The sequence below is a fragment of the Poromitra crassiceps genome, assembly GCF_964638095.1.
Source record: "Poromitra crassiceps genome assembly, chromosome: 15".
Classification (NCBI taxonomy): domain Eukaryota; kingdom Metazoa; phylum Chordata; class Actinopteri; order Beryciformes; family Melamphaidae; genus Poromitra; species Poromitra crassiceps.
In genome coordinates, this window is record NC_139634.1 from 6,909,002 (window position 1) to 6,925,099 (window position 16,098).

Genomic DNA, 16,098 nt, shown 5'->3' on the forward strand with positions numbered 1-16,098 from the left:
ATCACTGTAGGCGTCGAGTGAGGAAGCTAAAACTTTCAAATCTATAATCAATCAAAAAAAAAAATCCGTCGAGCAATATACCCTACATGACCAGTCTAGATATGCTAAAGCGACACATAAATACATCAATAAGTGCCAACTAGCCCAGTGGTTCTCACATTTTTTCACATGAAGGACCGGCCTAAACTGACAAAAAATAGACCATGCACCACCAGTTGATATGATTTTGTCCCACGGTCCCCCATATGATAAGATTGATCATGTTTTATTACATAAAGTGTATAAAACCCATGACCAAAATTCATAAATTCGTTCATTGTGTTACTTACGAATGGAATTATAGCGAAAATAAATGACCCCCCTTTTGGCTGGGGACCCCCTGAAAGCCACTCAAGGACCCCTGGGGGTCCCCGGACCCCCTGCGGACATGACGCGCTCAGTCAGTGTTCATCCTCACGTTGCCATGGTAACACCAGCTGCTCTGAGTCTCAAACATTCTGACAGTGTAAACCAGCCCAACGATCATTCAGGAGTGCAGTTTTCAATGAGAATCTATCAATTCTAAGTAACTTATTGCAACTACCTCTTGCATTCATGTTTGACTACTTCCACCACTTGTATGAGTTTCATGTTGTAATCTAGAAACGATTACCAACCTTTATTAACTTTTTGAGTGTGAAACGACATAAAATATCAAACACGTCCCACATCAAGGGACTCGCACATCACAAGTGATCTTAACAACTTTATTAAAACCATATCGTGACACAGACCAGAACACTCATAGGGCACACAACAGAAATAAATACCATCATGTGTACAGCGCTCATTGTCAAACAACAGGCTTATTGCGGGGGTTGGCTTTCGATTTATTTCAGAAAGAAAGAAAGGGCATGCTATGGCGTCATGAAGACACCACCGGGAGCTGGGGTCAATGTGCTGCACATCCTGCCTGCTTTTTTGACGGTGGAGTCAGATCTTCAAACACCTTCTCCAACTCTCATACACCCAGGCTGCATCTCAATCTGAAACTAACTCTCATACACCCAGGCTGCATCTCAATCTGAAACGAACTCTCATACACCCAGGCTGCATCTCAATCTGAAACTAACTCTCATACACCCAGGCTGCATCTCAATCTGAAACTAACTCTCATACACCCAGGCTGCATCTCAATCTGAAACAATCGGCTCCTGTTCATCTATGTTGTTTGATCCCATAGAGGAGCCCTTACACCACCAGGAAGAGCAGCAATATGACTATTGATCGGCTATCTAATCTGCCAGATATTCTCTAAAAAAACTGCTTTCTCTTGCCATCGTGTCATCTGCAAAGGGGACATTGATGACACGGAGGTGAAGAAGGGTGCGCTTGGTTTCAGACTGAGGCACAGCCGTGGGGAGCGGAGTTTTGCCTGCTTCAGTCAAGGTCCATCTCAGGCTTGTTTTCCGTAGTTTCGGAGGCGGGGGTGCCCGTGTTCTCGGCCGATCCCTTCTCCGCGGTGTCGTCCTGGGCTTTCTCCTGTCCGTCCACGGGCCCGTTCTGCTCGGCGGGCTTGTCGTCCTTGGGAAGCTCCACCTTGGGCTTGGGCTTGGCCATAATGGGGTTACAAGCACAGAAGAGCTCCTGGAATATTATAGCAAGAAGACAACACAAATGAAGGTTTAAATTAAAGGGAATAGACACGAGGCTTTGGGAGGTTCTCTTTTAACAAATCTGTCTAAACAAGATCTTGACAACAGCAGCAGAATGCCAGCGTGCTTGCATTGCGATCGCATCACAATTAAAGTTTCATGTACTTATTTGGTTTTACTTTAAAAGCTGCCTCGGGCAATTTCACACGCTGGCGGCCCCAAATAGTGGAGAGTCAACTGTTTGCAATTTGAGGATTTCAATACTCAGAAATCCTGTAAGAGTACACCAGGATCGAGGATTGTTTATTGCCATTTGCAACCAGCACTGGAAATGGTGCATACCTCACAGTATCAAACAAAATATACAATATTACACATCAGTAACCTGTAAACTGTCCAACTTTCTCTTGAAGGAGCGTTTGCTTGCTGCTGTTCAGGATCACGTTTTAGATTTTGCTCTCAAGTTTCAATTCCTCATTTTCTGTGTTCTATTTGTGTCTGATTTCTCACTAGTCACTACAGCGAACACCAAATTAAAAATACTACTACTTTGGACTGATAGGCCGAATCTATGGCGTCTCTACTGCATCAACAGTAGTGAAAGCTGTAGTAATACACTGTTCATTAGCACTTCTGTCTTATTTGTGTCTCATTAAATCAGTTGTACACACAGTACTGTGTAACTTGTGCACTCCGGTATTTGGGATGTGCAAAATTTGTATTGCCAACAATGGCTAGCCTGGCTAGAGGTAACCCTGCATGGTTTTCCAACTGTTTTACTGGAACACGGTCAACTCGATTCTGATGTCATTCAACTGGGAAATTCCTAGTTCCCAGTGCAAATTGAATGCATAATTAGCTCGACAAGGCGTGTGTACTTTTTTTTTTTTACATACAAATCTGGAGTAGCCGTAGAAGTGATCTCAATAAATGTGAATTTTGATTCTGAATTTCCTGTATTCCAATAACTTTGAGATCAACGCTCTAGTATGACGACGCTCTCGTGCGAAAACACCCACCCTCGTTTTTGCCTGAATATCTTTGACTTTGACAGAGGGATCCAGCGTCAGGCTCTGTTTGCTCTGCTGGTTCATGGCACTGTTCATCCACATCATGGCTTCGCCCGCCAGCTTGTCCACTTTGGTGACATCTGCCTCATCCAAATGGTCATACTGTTCCTCCTGGGACGGAAGAAGCAAGCGCACACACGCACACACACACACACACACACACACACACACACACACACACACACACAGGGAAATGACGACAGCAATACAACGCCATATAATGGCAACTAATAAAATGACAGCTGCATTTTTGGACAGCTGTGAAGATGAACAGAACTTGCTGAACATGAGGCACGTCTGTCTCAAGATGTGGATGGGAGGGAGGCAGCCAGTCATCACTAGCCTAGTCTCGCTAGCCAGCCTCTCTTCCCTTCCGTCAGAGAGTCTGGTGCCATGGAAACAGGCAACAGGGATAAGCCCTCCCCTACTCTAAAGCTGCTCTCCCATTCGAGCGGCTGTTTCGGTGGCAGCAGGATATCCGCTCCCCCGCTTGCAAGCTCTGTCACGCTCTGTCATTGGCTCCGACCATGTCAATCAGCTCCCATGTGTGTCGCTGTAATGCTCCCGGCCGCCGAATGTGAAAACAACGACGCTAACTAGCTAGCGTAGAAAGCTAACGGCAGAAACCTACAGGCTAACTCGTTGCTACACGCTGAAAATGGCAAGTTTTGAAGAAAATTTGGATTGTGAAATAAAGAAGGCCTGCTCGGCACAAGTTCCAGCCCGAAACTATTTTCCAAGGGCACTAACGCTAAGCACCGCCCAAGACGAGGATGATTGGTTAACCCAAACAGAGCATTTTTTTCGCAATCCCACAATGGAAACCTGCGGCGCCAGACTCTCTGACGGAAGGGAAGAGAGGCTGGCTAGCGAGACTATCACTAGCCAGTCACGATAAGTAGGGCTGGGTTAAAAAAAATTGATATATCGATATTGAATCGATATTCATGTGAAGGAACAAGTATCGATACATAAATCCCAGTATCGATCTTTTAAAATGCATTTTTTTTTATAAACATAAGCTATAATATTATAGGCTGTGTGTGGTAGTTAAAAGATAGTTTCAAGTTGACGTTTATTTATGTTTGTAGTTGAAACAAAAACATAAATACTGTAGGCTACATGTGCATTGTGCATGCACCATGAGCCAGATGTACAGACCTCAAATCTGTTTGCACTATAATGTTTGTGAACTGGAAATGTTCATGAGCTCTATTTAATTTTATTTTATTTACAAAGCATTTATACTTTATGAAACACTGTTTACAACATGCTGCTGTTCAATGATTCTGTTGTATAGTGGAAATCTAAATTTGTTTGGCTTCTCACAGAAGACTGTAAAGAAAGAGACGGAAGACTGTAAAGAAAGATAAGATGTTGAATGACTATGTTGGTCATGTTTAAATAAAAAAGAACTTTATTACATGATGTTTGTAACTGCTTGCTTTATGGTCCATTCTTAATGTAAATATTAATATTTTTTAATAACGCACCAGGTTAGAGAGAGGGTTCCTTGTACAATTTACAGCATTAGTTCTTTGAGAATCTCTTCCATTATCAAAGCAAAACTGCTATTGTAACTAAAATATCGATATCGAATCGGAAATCGTATCGACTTGGGACCTTGTGTATCGGAATCGTATCGGGAAGTCAGTGGCGATACCCAGCCCTAACGATACGCAGAAGAAAAGAAACTGCCAATATTGTTATCGAAAGGCTTTTTGTCGCACCTTCATTTTGTATGCTTCCACTGCTTTCATGTACTGCTGGATTTGTTTCCCCAACTCCTCAAACGCTTTCGGTCTCTCCTCAGCTTCCATAAACCTCTCCTGGATGGGCTGGCCAAGTTTCTGCAGAGTCCACATGTCAGTTAGAGACAAGCTCATACAAAATGCAATCAATGACTGGGGAAAGGGGGGGGGATTGCTTGCTATAGTAAATCTTACCTTTAATTCAGTCAGTTTGTCAATGTACACCTGTTTGGGTTGGTCCTCTCCATCTTCATACAACCAGTTTTCAGTATCCTCCAGTTTTAATGACATGGCGTCTCGGTCCTAAAAAATGGCAACCGATCACATTGACAAGTACAACATGAAAATAAAATAAATGTCAAAAGCGTCGGGGGTATTTTGACGACATCGTGTCAAAAGGCCTTCGCTCTTTCCTTCTTGAGAAGTTTACAGACACCAAGTGATGGATTACTCACAGATTCACCAACGAATCTCTCCAGCAGTCCATGTAGTTTGTCCCTCATGTCGTACACATACTCTTCTACATAATTCTTGGCGTCGTTCCTCTCCTTCTCCAGCTTGTCCTGCATGATCATCTTACCCTGAGGACAAACCAAACAGCAAACATTTAAATCACCAATCATTTCCAAATCATGCCTACCCCACTGAAACCTCGTGAGATTCAAGTAAAGACAGATAATCGGAGTTGTGGATTTAGTAATGAATGAATGAGACCAGTAGTTTGGACTCTTACCTCATTTTCTACAAAAAGATTAAGCATGTCATCTGCTAACTGCCACTGTGGACTGTTTTCAATTGGAAGATCCAGAACTTTTGTTTTGACTTTGGGCTTTTTGGCTGATGGGGGTTGATCAGACTTCTTCTCGCCTTTACCCTCCTCTGTGGTCGTCTGAAGGAGAGAAGACTCATAAATGAATGAAACACAACACCAACAGATTCAGAGATGGATAGCACTGGCATAGTATGGACAACTTTGCTTTTAAACCTGCCACATAAAAATATAAAAATAAATTAACAGCGTGTTTATACCTCCATCTCTTCATTTTCAGGTGTCGTCTTCTCTTCCGTCTCCTTCTGCGCATCTCCCTGAGGCTTCGGCTCATCCTGGTCAGTTTGCATTTTGTTCTGCTGAGGGGTAAAAGAGGAAAATAGGCCATGTTTTTTGTGTCTCTACAGTAGTTCACACAAACACATTTGCTGCTCAATGTAAAAAGAGATGTTATGATCACAAACACAATAGTATGGGGGAATATACACAGATTAGTTATTTAAGACAGTGCAAGTCTGTGGCACATATTTTACCTCCCCATCTTTGTCATTTGCCTGTTCCGTTTCCATGGGTTCCTCCGTCTCGTCAGACTTCTGCACCTCCACCAGGGAGGCGCTGGACACACTGAAGATTCCGTGGATGTTCACCCGCACCTTCACCTTGACCTTGGAGCTCTCCCCAGACGCCTGCGGGACAACCTTCTGGATCAGAAACTGACCTGGAGGGGCAAAAAGAACAATTAGCAGCAGCAGCTATTCCTGACATAGGCCATGGCACTGTGCTCTTCCCTTCCATGAGTTATCCCTGGCGTTGTATGCAGAATAAGGTGAAGGCGATCACGTTAGGCTGATTACCGATAGTGGGATCAGGGTAGGGCAGCTCTTTAGGACAGCTGTAGTAGGCCTCCAATGAGAAGGGTTCCTTTCGAAAGAAGGTGAGCACTTTGGAGTAAGGTGCGGCGTGGTTCTTCGCAAATACCTCGCAGTCGCTGCAATAGAGAAAAGATCTCACATTCAATGATCATGTTCAATCATTAAAATCCGAGACAATGGGAGAATTCAAATCAGGCCAGTGGTTTACCTCAAACCTTCCTCTGCAGCAGAACTCCACTTCAAAGAGATGGGGTATGGAACTACGTCTGTGATGGAGAACTCACGCACTTTGAAGGCAGGGGACAGTATCGCGCACTATGGAAACAAAAGTATATTTAGAGAGCGCAATCAATCAGCAGCACAGTCATAAAAAAAATATCTGAAAGCAAGAACATCAATTTACACTTTCTTTATTTTGAAACATTAACGGATGAGAATACACAGCATCACAAAAGACAAAACCAGTTACAGCTGTTGATAATCTCATCATGTGTTAAGTGTTGTGGCAACAAAAGTGAGATATACACTGTATAGATATACAGTACCTGCAGAGCGCATCCTCTGGCCACAGCCTCATCTGCATTCAAGGTGGTGCTTAGCTCCTTTCCAAAGAATTTGCTGATTCTCTCTTTGACAATGGGGATCCTGGAGGCACCCCCCACTATCTCTACTGCATAGATGTCCTCCTTCTTTAGTTCTGATGGGACAAAAAGACATGTTCAGAGTAGCACACAGCATACATGAACACTCTTCAGTGGGATTAATAAAAGACAATAGAAGTAAAATAACAATTATGGTGCAATTAACACTTACTGGTACTTTCCATCAGACTCTGCAGTGGAACCTCGACTCTGGCCAAAATATCAGCACACATCTCTTCAAAGTGACCCCTGAACAAGATCTTTGTTTTAATACACACATTGCTTAAACGTTCAGGAAACATCTACTCCAGTCTAGATTTTAAATGAAGATTCAATAAATGTATTGCCATGTCAAGCACTACAGATAATGAAACCATCAAAACAAAAAGTATTTCTTGCTGGCCTACCTGTTGAGTTTCCCAGTGACGTCAATGTCGTTCATGAAGCACTCGATGTTCAGTGGCAGGTCGGAGGAGTTGGCACTCATCAGCTTCTTGAGTTTCTCACACTCCTGGTAGAGCCGGACCAGAGCCCTGGGCTTGGTCTTGACATCAAGCTTGTACTTCTTGCCAAACTCCTCGCAGAAATGCTTGACTAGTGCCTCGTCGAAGTCCTTCCCTCCCAACTCTGGGTCGCAGGCTGTAGCAAGGATCTGAGAAACGGGGAGGGGACAGTTTGGTGAAACAAAGCTCTTTCAATTTGTATCCGGTAAGCAGATTAAGCATACTAGGCATCTCGTGCGCTCGATTCCTAGGCTCGCCCGCAGCTCGGCTGTTGGGTGGGACTTATGACATCACTGATGATGTCACAGTGTGATTTATGAGATCACTGATGATGTCAGTGGGATTTATGACATCACTGGGATTTATGACATCACTGATGATGTCACACGTGGGACAGACAGAGAAACAGATAGACACATTTATATACTGATGATGATAAACAGTTTTAGCCTTCTCCACTTCCACACACCTTGACCTTGCCCTTATTGAAGGCACACACGGAGGTCTGGAATCCACAATGTCCCAGGTCGACAAACACCACAGTCCTGGCCTTCTCCTCAGGAGGGGGAAGGTCCTGTTTGTAGATCCCATATGCCAACGCCACTGTAAGGAATATTATCACATTATTCAGCAAGGAAAACATCTATTGGAATCAATGTGGGTGTGTGCATTTCACTAGTTCACAGGGTTTGACTGGTAGTCACCAATAAATAATCAATCCACGACACATGTCCACGTTCCAGCCCTGTTCACAGTTGACTATATACAGTACCTGCAGTCGTTTCATTCATAAGCCTCAGGCAGTTGAGTCCAGCAATCTGTGCTGCATCTACTACTGATCTCCTCTCAGCATCAGTGTAGTAGCAGGGAACCTGGTAAAAATAGCATAGCTCTTTTTCTTTTCTTTTTACAAGAACAGCAACAACACATCCTCAAATGTGAACAAAAAGAAAAACCAATAAAAACAACACACTTGTACAGTACTACTATGCAGTACTTACAGACACCACACAGTCGGCCACAGGCTTCTTCAGCGCTCCCTCCGCTGTCTCCTTCAGCTTGGTCAGCAGCATGGCAGTGACCTGCTCAATGCTGAACACCTTCTCCTCTTCCATATACATGACCTTCAGGAACACAGTCAAATGATCAGACAAGATCATCACATGGTTCTGGGTGACGGCTGCGAAATCCATTCATTATTGGTGTGAAGTTCAGCAAGTGACTGAATGATGGGCTGACAGAGAATCTAATTCCTTGACAGTGAGGTGCATTGCATTATATGATCATGACAAATGACAGTATGCGTTTCCCAAAGACAGTTGACTCTGGCATTGTGGAGAAAGTGCCTTACTGATGATTTATGACCAACGTTTCACTTAGTGAGCCCACCGACTCATTTTTACTGGCACTAAAGTCTCTCAATCTATTGTGACATTAGCTGACTAGTGCAACACTTGCTGACAATTGCAAAATCTGCTGACTATTACAATTCCATCTGACCATTGAGGCGACGGTTCAAACTTCCTCGCCATTGAGTTTGTGTCAGCACACACACACTGTGATCCAAAGGAGCATAGATCTGCTGCGTTATGGCCATAGCAGTTCACAACCGCTTTTGGCAGCATTAAATCTTAACTGTTTGAAAGCAACATCTGCACGATCCGACAGCTTCATGCATCATGGCACCCGAAATAAATCCAAAACAAAAATGTGTCTGGGTGGCTATTCATTTAGCTTGGTCAGATGCCCAAATATCGACATTGTATGGGAAACACACCGGTATAATCAGACTATAAGAGTTGAACAGATGACAGGCAAGACAGTGATCCGTCACAGCATACAAGATTATAAGAATAGATATATCATCTATATGTGTTTATGTGTTTTGGCTCTAAGTAACAGCCCCAGGTTCAACTTAAGTGATATTCATCCAGTGATTGTTATTCATCTCTTACCTTGATGCCTGTTGTCCCTGTGGGCATTTGAGCAAGATCGTAAACCAAGCTGGATTTCTGGCGCTGGATAAACGGATCTGAGAATGCCCTGCCATGAAACTTCTTGAACCCTTGGACCGTGTTCTTGCAGTTTGTGACAACCTGTTTCACAGAAAGCAGAAAATATTACAAATTCCACCACAAGGTGAAAGATACCAGGGCAGACACAAAACCACCCAAAATCATTATTTTTTTAATCAAAAATGTGATTATCCATGGTTTGAAAGAATGCAAAACGTTGTGCATAGCAATTTAATGTTAGAGACTAAATTTGTTTTGTGCTGTATCCATGGAGACCACAACTGATGCTGACATGGGTGGCGCTCAGACAACACTGGTCCTGTTTTTCTAAGGTTAGTGATGTTGGTTGGGGATGGGATGCAGCCTAGTTACACCACTTGCCATGAAAACATACCTGGCCTTTTGCAGCTGCGCCGATCGAGCGATTTCGTGGTCCAAAGGAAACGCATGCTCTAAAAACAGAAGATAGGTTAAAGCTCTGACACCCAAAAGTAAAGGAAATATAGTAAAACAGTTTCTGTGGGGCTCCATGCAATTATGCACACAGTGAGACTGCATAATGATGTCAACGAACAAGTCCGTTTGACAGGGCCTCCTCCCATCATGCGCCTAACGTTACAGTGTCAATTGAATCACCAGAGTGAAAAAGATAAATTAACGCAGCAGTCTTTGCTAGATATCTAATGGAGCATGTCGAGGAAGAGCCCCCGAATAAGACATCCATCATCATGTCAAGTGGCACCTGTATTTCTCTCAACTCACAAAGGCACCGTTTCAGCTAGCATTAGCAAGAGCATTCACGTGCTGTTTCCTGGACTCATGATGCTAGTTAGCATGCTAACTAATGGCTAGCATTAGCGTCATTCTTTGTTATGAAGGCCACAAACTGATTAATTTACACTCTGTAACGATAACAGATGATAGCGCAAATACTAAAATACATAACACACACAGAAAATGCGGTAACGTGAGCCATCCATCCCCACTTACGGTGTACATCGGTCGCTGTATTCATTGGCGACAGTTTCAATCCCTCCGGCTCTCGCTACCGCTACATAGCAGTTCATAAACCCGACGTCAAACCCCACGACAGACATCTTCGCTAATTGAAACAAGTGGACAATAAGTACAGTGAAGCGCAGAAATGCTGTTAAGTGCTAACGGTGACAGGAGCTACACGTTGTGTCTGTCCCACCCTTCTTCCATGAAGCTGTGTGCAGCCTGCGGTGGACGAGCAAGCCGGTCTATGAGTATGGTGCTAACAGACAGATAGCGTTCAGGAACCTTCTCGTGCTCCTGCGGGACACGAACAAGCCCGACTTCCGCCCAGCGGATTTCAACATAAAGGCCCCGGAACTACTTTCCAAATGTTATTCGAGGTTTGATTTGACAGACTCCAAATGACAGTTATTATAATAACTGATTTACAAACAAATTAGTGCCATCTGAGGATGACATACATACATTTCAAATGTCATTGCCTGCATTAGTGGCATGAAATTATTAAAATAATCTTAATCTATGCACACATGTGGGATCAACCGAGCAGCATTTTGGTAAACAAACCGCTTCCCTGGGTGGCAACGGCAATGGAACCCTATGGAGCACAAGTGGTGCGAGGCGTGAGTGTCTGACTCTAGCCAGTTAACTGTTTACATTTTAAAAACTGCGACAGTTCACACAACTTTAACATGACATGCATTATACATCAAACTCTTGAGCTAATTCTGCTCTCACTCAGAATGTCAAAATATAAGCGATGTGATGTATAGTTTTTGAGATATTAACATTTGTTTGACACAACTCATACTATTAACTGCCGCGGGGTTCCGCATTTCTGGGTGGCAAGTGATGTCACGCTGATCCCTCCTATTGTAGCACAGATTAGACACCCCGAATGACATAACATGAAACATCAACTTTGTTGTAGACAGATAAATCATCAAAACGAATTTCACATAAATATTTTGTATCTTTATTGGTGAAACATACAGAGTTGGAATAAACATCAGACGGCAACAATCAGAAGGGTAACGGGTTCATTCATCATTCTCGTAGTCAGCGGGATTCTTCCTCTTGTTTTGTTCGAAGACATGGTTGCCCCAGGTGTACGTCAAGTACATCAGAATCATGGCTGGAAAAGAAACGACATGAAATAAATTAGCACAAATATCCTGGACCCTGATATATTTTGCCTTCACTTGCGTGTGCGTGTGTGTGTGTGTGTGTGTGTGTGTATCAGCTGTCAGGGCATTAGCATGGGTCTTTTTTTCACTGGACTGGTCTAGAGACCAGTGATTCTCAACATTTTTTTCATATCAAGGACTCCTAATGTATTCCACATTGGGGCCATGAACCTAGCCTGATATCAGACTGAATTGTCAACAGATGGGAAGTAACTAAGTACAGATACTTCATCGCTGTACTTAAAACAGGTGATGACGTTTGTCTCTCTCATCTCGCGCTTCACGCATTATGTGCACCTTTTTTGTGGAAAAACCACATCACATAATTAATCAAAGTAAAGTCTTTATACATCTTGAGGCTGGGGATGTCGACTGGTCATTTGTGAGGATGTCGAGCTTTTCATTCGTACTTATTATTGCAGGTTTGCATTTCAGCAATATGTTTCTTAGCTTTGTTTATAGCCCATTTTGAACATATCAATGTTGAAAAATATTTTGGATACTCTTCCATCTTTCAAAAATCATACAATGATACAATGTTTCTTAATAGTCACCTCTGGTGCTAAAGGCCCACCCTTTCATGGGTTTTTGCGATAATGGTAGTTTCTGCTGTGTCGTGTATAGCATTTTTTTAGATTTATATTTCCTATTCTTATGATGACAAAATAACATTTTACGTGTCAAAATGCACAGTTCATGCACATTATCTAACTTTTATGGGTTATTTTATTCAGTAGTTTTAGCGGTAAGCTTTTTTTTTGTATACAGATTAGTCGATTAATGGTTCAGGCAACCAAAGGACTACTCAACCATGAAAAAAATATACTTTTGCACAACAACCCTAGTTGAGGGATTGATCACCGGGGTGATTTCTCACTTGAGTGAATAAAGTCTTAGTGGTCTAAATTGTATTTTATTTTTATTTTATTTAACCTTTATTTAACCAGGAAGTCCCTTTATTTAAATGAGACAAAATGCATGGAAAATATTCTCAAGGTCAGCCAAGACAAAAGTTCAACATTAGGATTTTTTTCACCTGCCCCGTCAGACCAGTAACTAAACAGGAAATGGTACAGAGTGATTCATCATTTTCAACCCAAGGAAACTGTTGCTTATGTAACCGAAGTGAATCAGCGCAGATTCCTCGTCGTGAGTCCAGAGTGGTAGTGAGTAGGTTGGTTAAACTCACTCCCCCAGTATAAAGGCACGTTAATCAGCTCCACCAAGGGAGCTAGCTCTCTTGGTGAAGTGGTTGGCGTGTCCGTCCAGCAAGCCGAAGGTCGGCAGTTCAACTGCCCTTGCCCAATTTGCCGTATCCACCACGGTCACTGCACAACTATGAGTTGCATGGTCCTTGACTGAGACAGAGCTGACTTTCATCTGGCTTGCCATAAAATGTGTGTAAAAGGTGAGTAATACTAAATATTTCCCCCCCCCCCACGCACCGGAAAAAGATAAGCAGCAAAAACTTTAGTTTTTTCTGAGGTGTACATGTAAATTAGAGTGTGAATACTCACGGGGGGCAACCGTGAAGAAGTTCCCCGAAAACCGTCTCCACATATTGATGATTTTGGGGCCGATATTGGGGACAGCCTTCTGCTCAAAAGGGGACAGGCTGTATGTAATTATATGCCTGACCTTGGCCAATTGTCCGAAGGTGCGGCCCATCTTCCCAAAGAGAGCTGATCTGAAATGAGAATATTTAAAGGGTAAATAAATTAAGGATACTAACAGCATACCTGCCAACTCAAAAACAAGTCATATGGCTTGGTAGTAATATCCAATGTGATTTTCTTCAAATATGTTGCGTATTTCATGTTTTATACAGATGCAAATGCACTGTAGATTGAATTGGTAACCTACAAGTAATTCAATGTAAAAACTGGGGGTTCATTTATTTGGTAAAACAGCTTAGGATTAGGATAGTTTCATGGTCGTTTACTTTAGAATGTGGTGGCCAAGTAAGGCAAAACTGACAGACGAGCAGTTGTAATAATGTTATAAGTATTAAAATAGCCAGTGCTCTTGTGTAAAGTTATGAATGCTCTCCTTTACATTGACTAATTACTATTATTAAGTTTACAATGTTTATTACAATGCTTGATCACATTTAAGCAATGGTGACATGATGGTTTGGTTGCAAATGTATGGCAATGTAAATACACTGGTAAAACTGGCAGCTTGAACTTTCTGCTTTGAACGAGAATACCATTTTGTTTTGTTGAGAGGTTGCTAATGTTGGTTGGTGACTGGCAGCCTAAAACAAAACAGTTTAAAACATGATCAATCAATCCTACTTCAGCTGCCTCCAACACGGCCGAATAGAAACCAGTAACATTGTTATACCTGGTGCGCTAAGCTAGTAGCCAAGTACTCGATCAATGTTGCACTAAAATGCGTTAAAGCTTATCATAGAAATTTGCAAGGCAAACACTCGGGGAGCTGCTAAATTTAATCTAGAAACAGTGTTGCTATGCAAGCAGAGGACGGAGATCTAGCTTAAGCTAACGTTAGCGAGTCAAGCCAGCTACATCAAGCTAACTGGATACAAACAGGGACCTTGAGACTTTTTGTTTGACTTTCATGTTAAGGTGGCCGTTTGACCGAAAGAGCCGGAACCAAAGTTATGTTAACTTCTAACACAATAAACGACAACAGACACTCCGCCAATACTGACTACTGAAGGCTAAACTATAACGTTGTAGAGTCGTGACATTGAGCCTTACCGTGCTGCTTCTCAATACTATTTGCTGCTGCTCGCCTGGATCTTCTGTCGGATTGGTCAATGTCCAACGGAAGTGGTCGTCGACATCCGTGTTTTACCGGCGTTCATTAGCGCCACCCTGTGGAGTGGAGCGGACGTACTACTTCTTCTTCTTCTATTGAGTTTTATGGCGGTTGGCAACATGGTTAACAACCATTTTAGTGCATTACCGCCACCTACTGAATTCTAGTAGTTCATACTACAAATTATACAAAAAATAAAATATAAAAGAAACTATTTCCTCCCAAACTTCAATTCATCACATTGTCTTGAGTTTTCTCACAAGCTTCTCTCAGTATATTATCTAACTGGTAACTGGTGATTTGTGTCTTGTTTATTAGTTTGTTAGCCTGTTAGCTTGTTTTATTCTGGATTGGGCTTCTAAATGTGTTTTTCCTCGGATTTTGGCACAAGGGATAGTAACATCTTGTCCTGTGTATTAATTAATAAAAATCTAAATCTTTTACAGTTACATCCATCACATCCAGGAACCTCCTGGCAGCATCCAGCACCATCTCAATTCTCTCTGTCTTCCCTGTCATATCAACAGCACAGTTTATCACCATGGCAATGAATGCCAAGAACAGCGGACGTACTAGAGACAAGAGGGAACTAAACAACTCTACCTGGGGTAGCTGCGCCTCAAGTGAGTAGTACCTATAGGCTACCAGACAAGAGGGAACTAAACAACTCTACCTGGGCTAGCTGCGACTCAAGTGAGTAGTACCTATAGGCTACCTGGGTAGCTGCGACTCAAGTGAGTAGTACCTATAGGCTACCTGGGTAGCTGCGACTCAAGTGAGTAGTACCTGGCTATAGGCTACCTGGGGTAGCTGTGACTCAAGTGAGTAGTACCTATAGGCTACCTGGGCTAGCTGCGACTCAAGTGAGTAGTACCTATAGGCTACCTGGGGTAGCTGCGACTCAAGTGAGTAGTACCTATAGGCTACCGCAACTGCTATCAATGAGGTCTTGACCCCCCCAGTAAAATCTTGATTGGTTGAGCAAGCCGTGTCTCTGGCATGCCAGTGCATTTTGCGATACAAGCTGAATGATACACTAGTAGCCATAGTCAAAGAGATACAAGCTGAATGATACACTAGTAGCCATAGCCAAAGAGATACAAGCTGAATGATACACTAGTAGCCATAGCCAAAGAGATACAAGCTGAATGATACACTAGTAGCCATAGCCAAAGAGATACAAGCTGAATGATACACTAGTAGCCATAGCCAAAGAGATACAAGCTGAATGATACACTAGTAGCCATAGCCAAAGAGATACAAGCTGAATGATACACTAGTAGCCATAGCCAAAGAGATACAAGCTGAATGATACACTAGTAGCCATAGCCAAAGAGATACAAGCTGAATGATACACTAGTAGCCATAGCCAAAGAGATACAAGCTGAATGATACACTAGTAGCCATAGCCAAAGGCATTCCCAAAATAATTGGATATGGAGGTATCATGTGTGTGTGGGGAAGGGGGGAGCACAGACTTGGCAGCCTTTGGAAATTGTAACTGCAATCAAGTTGTGTGGACTAGTCTGATATGGATGATCTTCAAATCAATCATTGGCTACATTTCTTATGAGGAATTCAAATTGGGAACTGTATGTATTAAGAGTGTATTAGAATGACTGTGTTGTCATAGTTTCTGTTACCTCTACCTACAGTAGAGATAGTCATGGGATTCTGGACAAAATAGTATTGAACAATACAAATATTTTCAGATTTGGATTTGAGACCAAATCTCACCAAATGCGGGTCCGTGGCTCTAAACTGAATTGGGGGTTGTTGATATGAAAAAGGTTGAGAACTGGTCTAATGTGTCAGCCTATTTAATGTTCTAGTCTAGAACGCACGCACGCGTGACGTGCACGCACACGTG

The 16,098-nt window shown here is 42.6% G+C and overlaps 2 protein-coding genes across 3 annotated transcripts; both read right to left on the bottom strand.

Annotated features, from left to right (window-relative positions):
• Window positions 1-732: 732 nt before the first annotated feature.
• hspa4b (heat shock protein 4b) lies at window positions 733-10,534 on the bottom strand. 2 transcript variants are annotated; one of them, XM_083652435.1, is made up of 19 exons: window positions 10,246-10,534; window positions 9,650-9,707; window positions 9,196-9,336; window positions 8,242-8,364; window positions 8,013-8,112; window positions 7,710-7,843; window positions 7,145-7,389; window positions 6,910-6,986; window positions 6,642-6,793; window positions 6,305-6,411; window positions 6,079-6,212; window positions 5,758-5,942; window positions 5,485-5,580; window positions 5,189-5,344; window positions 4,911-5,036; window positions 4,651-4,758; window positions 4,435-4,554; window positions 2,654-2,815; window positions 733-1,626 (listed from the first exon to the last, which is right to left on the bottom strand). In XM_083652435.1, the coding sequence occupies exons 1-19, from the start codon at window positions 10,350-10,352 to the stop codon at window positions 1,420-1,422; spliced, it is 2,538 nt and encodes an 845-aa protein (XP_083508561.1). In that variant the 5' UTR covers window positions 10,353-10,534; the 3' UTR covers window positions 733-1,419. The 2 variants fall into 2 exon arrangements, with proteins under 2 accessions (XP_083508561.1, XP_083508560.1); XM_083652434.1 differs by having other exon boundaries at window positions 5,485-5,583; window positions 10,246-10,533.
• A 682-nt stretch (window positions 10,535-11,216) lies between these two features.
• uqcrq (ubiquinol-cytochrome c reductase, complex III subunit VII) lies at window positions 11,217-14,213 on the bottom strand. The gene is made up of 3 exons (XM_083651418.1): window positions 14,168-14,213; window positions 12,959-13,128; window positions 11,217-11,389 (listed from the first exon to the last, which is right to left on the bottom strand). The coding sequence occupies exons 2-3, from the start codon at window positions 13,107-13,109 to the stop codon at window positions 11,295-11,297; spliced, it is 246 nt and encodes an 81-aa protein (XP_083507544.1). The 5' UTR covers window positions 13,110-13,128; window positions 14,168-14,213; the 3' UTR covers window positions 11,217-11,294.
• Window positions 14,214-16,098: the final 1,885 nt, after the last annotated feature.

Bases quoted from the DNA above. Each gene is read 5' to 3' on its own strand.
- hspa4b (XM_083652434.1), bottom strand. From the start codon at position 10,352: ATGTCTGTCGTGGGGTTTGACGTCGGGTTTATGAACTGCTATGTAGCG. The intron at 5,584-5,757 runs GTAAAATATGTG...TTTACCCCTCAG, and splicing joins CAAATGACAAAGATGGGGAG to CAGAACAAAATGCAAACTGA. The intron at 4,759-4,910 runs GTGAGTAATCCA...GCCATTTTTTAG, and splicing joins AGAGATTCGTTGGTGAATCT to GACCGAGACGCCATGTCATT.
- uqcrq (XM_083651418.1), bottom strand. From the start codon at position 13,109: ATGGGCCGCACCTTCGGACAATTGGCCAAGGTCAGGCATATAATTACA. The intron at 11,390-12,958 runs GTGAGTATTCAC...TTTCTTTTCCAG, and splicing joins CTTCTTCACGGTTGCCCCCC to CCATGATTCTGATGTACTTG.